The sequence below is a fragment of the Buceros rhinoceros genome, unplaced genomic scaffold (genome assembly GCF_000710305.1).
Source record: "Buceros rhinoceros silvestris isolate BGI_N320 unplaced genomic scaffold, ASM71030v1 scaffold14972, whole genome shotgun sequence".
In the NCBI taxonomy this organism is placed as follows: Eukaryota; Metazoa; Chordata; class Aves; order Bucerotiformes; family Bucerotidae; genus Buceros; species Buceros rhinoceros.
In genome coordinates, this window is record NW_010397446.1 from 80,269 (window position 1) to 82,390 (window position 2,122).

A 2,122-nucleotide genomic window follows, 5' to 3' on the forward strand; every position below is an offset into this window, starting at 1 on the left:
CCTGCTGAGGGTCTCGCTGGCATTCAGGGCAAGTTGTCTGTGTTCAGGCTCAGCAGAGGATGATGTCTCAGGAAATTATAGGACATCAAGAACTAAAGGAGCACAGGAGCAAGTTCCTAATTCCTCGTCTGATCCCTGTGGGGGAGATGTTAAGGGACGGGTTTGTAGTTTGTTCATGATTTGTTAGCATAGCAGCTCCAGGACAACCAGTTAATCGAAGGACGGGAATAAAACCCGTAGTAAGTTCGAGTTACAAGCACGGCGGCAGTCATGGTAGGAACTTGGGGTGAGAACGGGGCTTGCATTAATTCCAGGGGCTCAGTCACAACTTGTTAACTCCGTGTTGAAGACCACTCTTAGAAGTAGCCATGCTCAGGCAGTCTGGGAGCTGAGAGAAAGCACAGCTTAAGGCTCTGAATACGCTGTCTCCAGTCATCAGGTTTAATTTCTTGTTGTGCCTTGTACTTCTTTTGTCCCTGGTCTTTTGTTCTGCAGGGCGGGCTCTGGGACTGGCACCATCCCGGGAACGGTCGGGCTGGATGCGCTGAGCCGTGCACAGCACCGCCGAGCCCATCCGGCCATGTCGGGATGCAGGCAGGGACAGGGAGGGGGATTTACTGCAGCTCAATGAATTGAATTTTTCTTGAATCACATGAGTGCTAAGTAAGACCTGTTGATATAAGTTGCTGTATCCTCTGCATATAAAGAGGGGTGGAAAATGGATAAATGGGAAAAAGATGTGTGACAATGTCTAATGTATTCCAAGACCAAGCTTCTAATTTTCTCTCTTTTTTTTGTCTCTTCCAGGTGGAGCGGGAAATAGCCATCCTGAAGTTGATAGAACATCCCCACGTTTTAAAGCTGCATGATGTTTACGAAAATAAAAAATATTTGTAGGTATTACTGGCTTTTGCCAGTGAAAGGGGCAGGGAAGGAGGAAGGAAGGGAGGGAGGTGAGGGTATCGAATGTTTCTGAAAGGGAGGAGCGGGGTGTGTTCTCACCCTCAGCTGCTGTCCGTGCTTGGGTGAGGAGGAAGCGCTGCGTGTTGCCTTGGCTTTTCTCGTTTTCTTCTCTGTGCTTTGCTAAAGTGCTGTTTTTCTTCCTAATTACAATGGAGGAAAGGGGGCAAACCAACTTTTTCTATCAAAGAGCAAGAAGGGGAAAAGGTTTGTACCGTAAGATCTGGAACCATATTGAATCAAATTGCTTTCACTGCAACCCTCAACTCTCCGTAACAATATTTTAAATTTGCCCCATCAGTAACAGTTTTGGGTTTTAAGGCTGCTGAAATCTCCTGATGGTTCTGCAGTAACAGTTAAGTAGCAAAGCCTTTTTTTTTTTTCCAGACAGGGGTGTTGCCCACAAACAGAGTCATTTTAGCTTGGCAGGGCACTAGATATGTCGAATCTGTTGACACATAAACTGGCCGCATTAATCTTGGCACAACAGGAACAAAAATCAGTGTTCTCCAGATGGAAAAGGGCAACCCAGTAGGGAACTCAGTGTTACTTTCAGCTTTTTAACAGGTTATTGCAAGTAGAAGAGAGTGGTTAGGAAAAAATTAAACTATTTTTAAAAACACCACCCATTGGTGACCTCTCCTTAATGTCACAACACAAGAAGGGAATGGCTGTTTACCCGAAGAAGGTGTGTTGAATGGCGGTAACAATCCCTGCCGGACTATTCGGCCAGTCTAGTTACTGGAGCAATGAATTCCTCTTCCCAGGAGCCAGACCTCTGTGCCTAAGGGTCAGCTTAGCGGAGCAGGCAGTAATTTCTTCTGCCTTCCCCGTTCTCCGCTGGGGCAGAGCCAGCCGTCTGCGCTGAAACGCGGTTGCCAGAGCGAGCCCGCGCAGGCAGGGGCTGGAGGCTGGCCCAGATGTTCTCCGAGCTGCACGCTGAGCCCTCTGTCCTCAGTGGAGTGGATGGGCTCCATGCAGCCAGTTTGCTCCAGCTGAGGACAGAGGCCCAGATGTAACGCAGCCCGCTCTGCCTGCGGGAGGAGGGCAGCAAAGGGAGATGAGGCTTTACAGCCAGTAAGTTCTCCTTTACTCCTAAAAGAGAAGCCCTGTTTGTAAGAGTACATTCCTTCAAGTTCCTTGGCAGGAAAATACCTTCCTG

At 48.4% G+C, this 2,122-nt stretch overlaps 1 protein-coding gene across 1 annotated transcript in view; it reads left to right on the forward strand.

Annotated features, from left to right (window-relative positions):
• LOC104502310 (serine/threonine-protein kinase BRSK2) overlaps positions 1-2,122 on the forward strand; it is a gene marked incomplete at its 3' end in the record, with an annotated part of 114,808 nt that overhangs the window by 47,490 nt on the left and 65,196 nt on the right. The window contains exon 2 of the mRNA XM_010146271.1: positions 808-893. Within this exon, the coding sequence (XP_010144573.1) occupies positions 808-893 (86 nt within the window). The remainder of the gene's footprint in view (positions 1-807; positions 894-2,122) is intronic.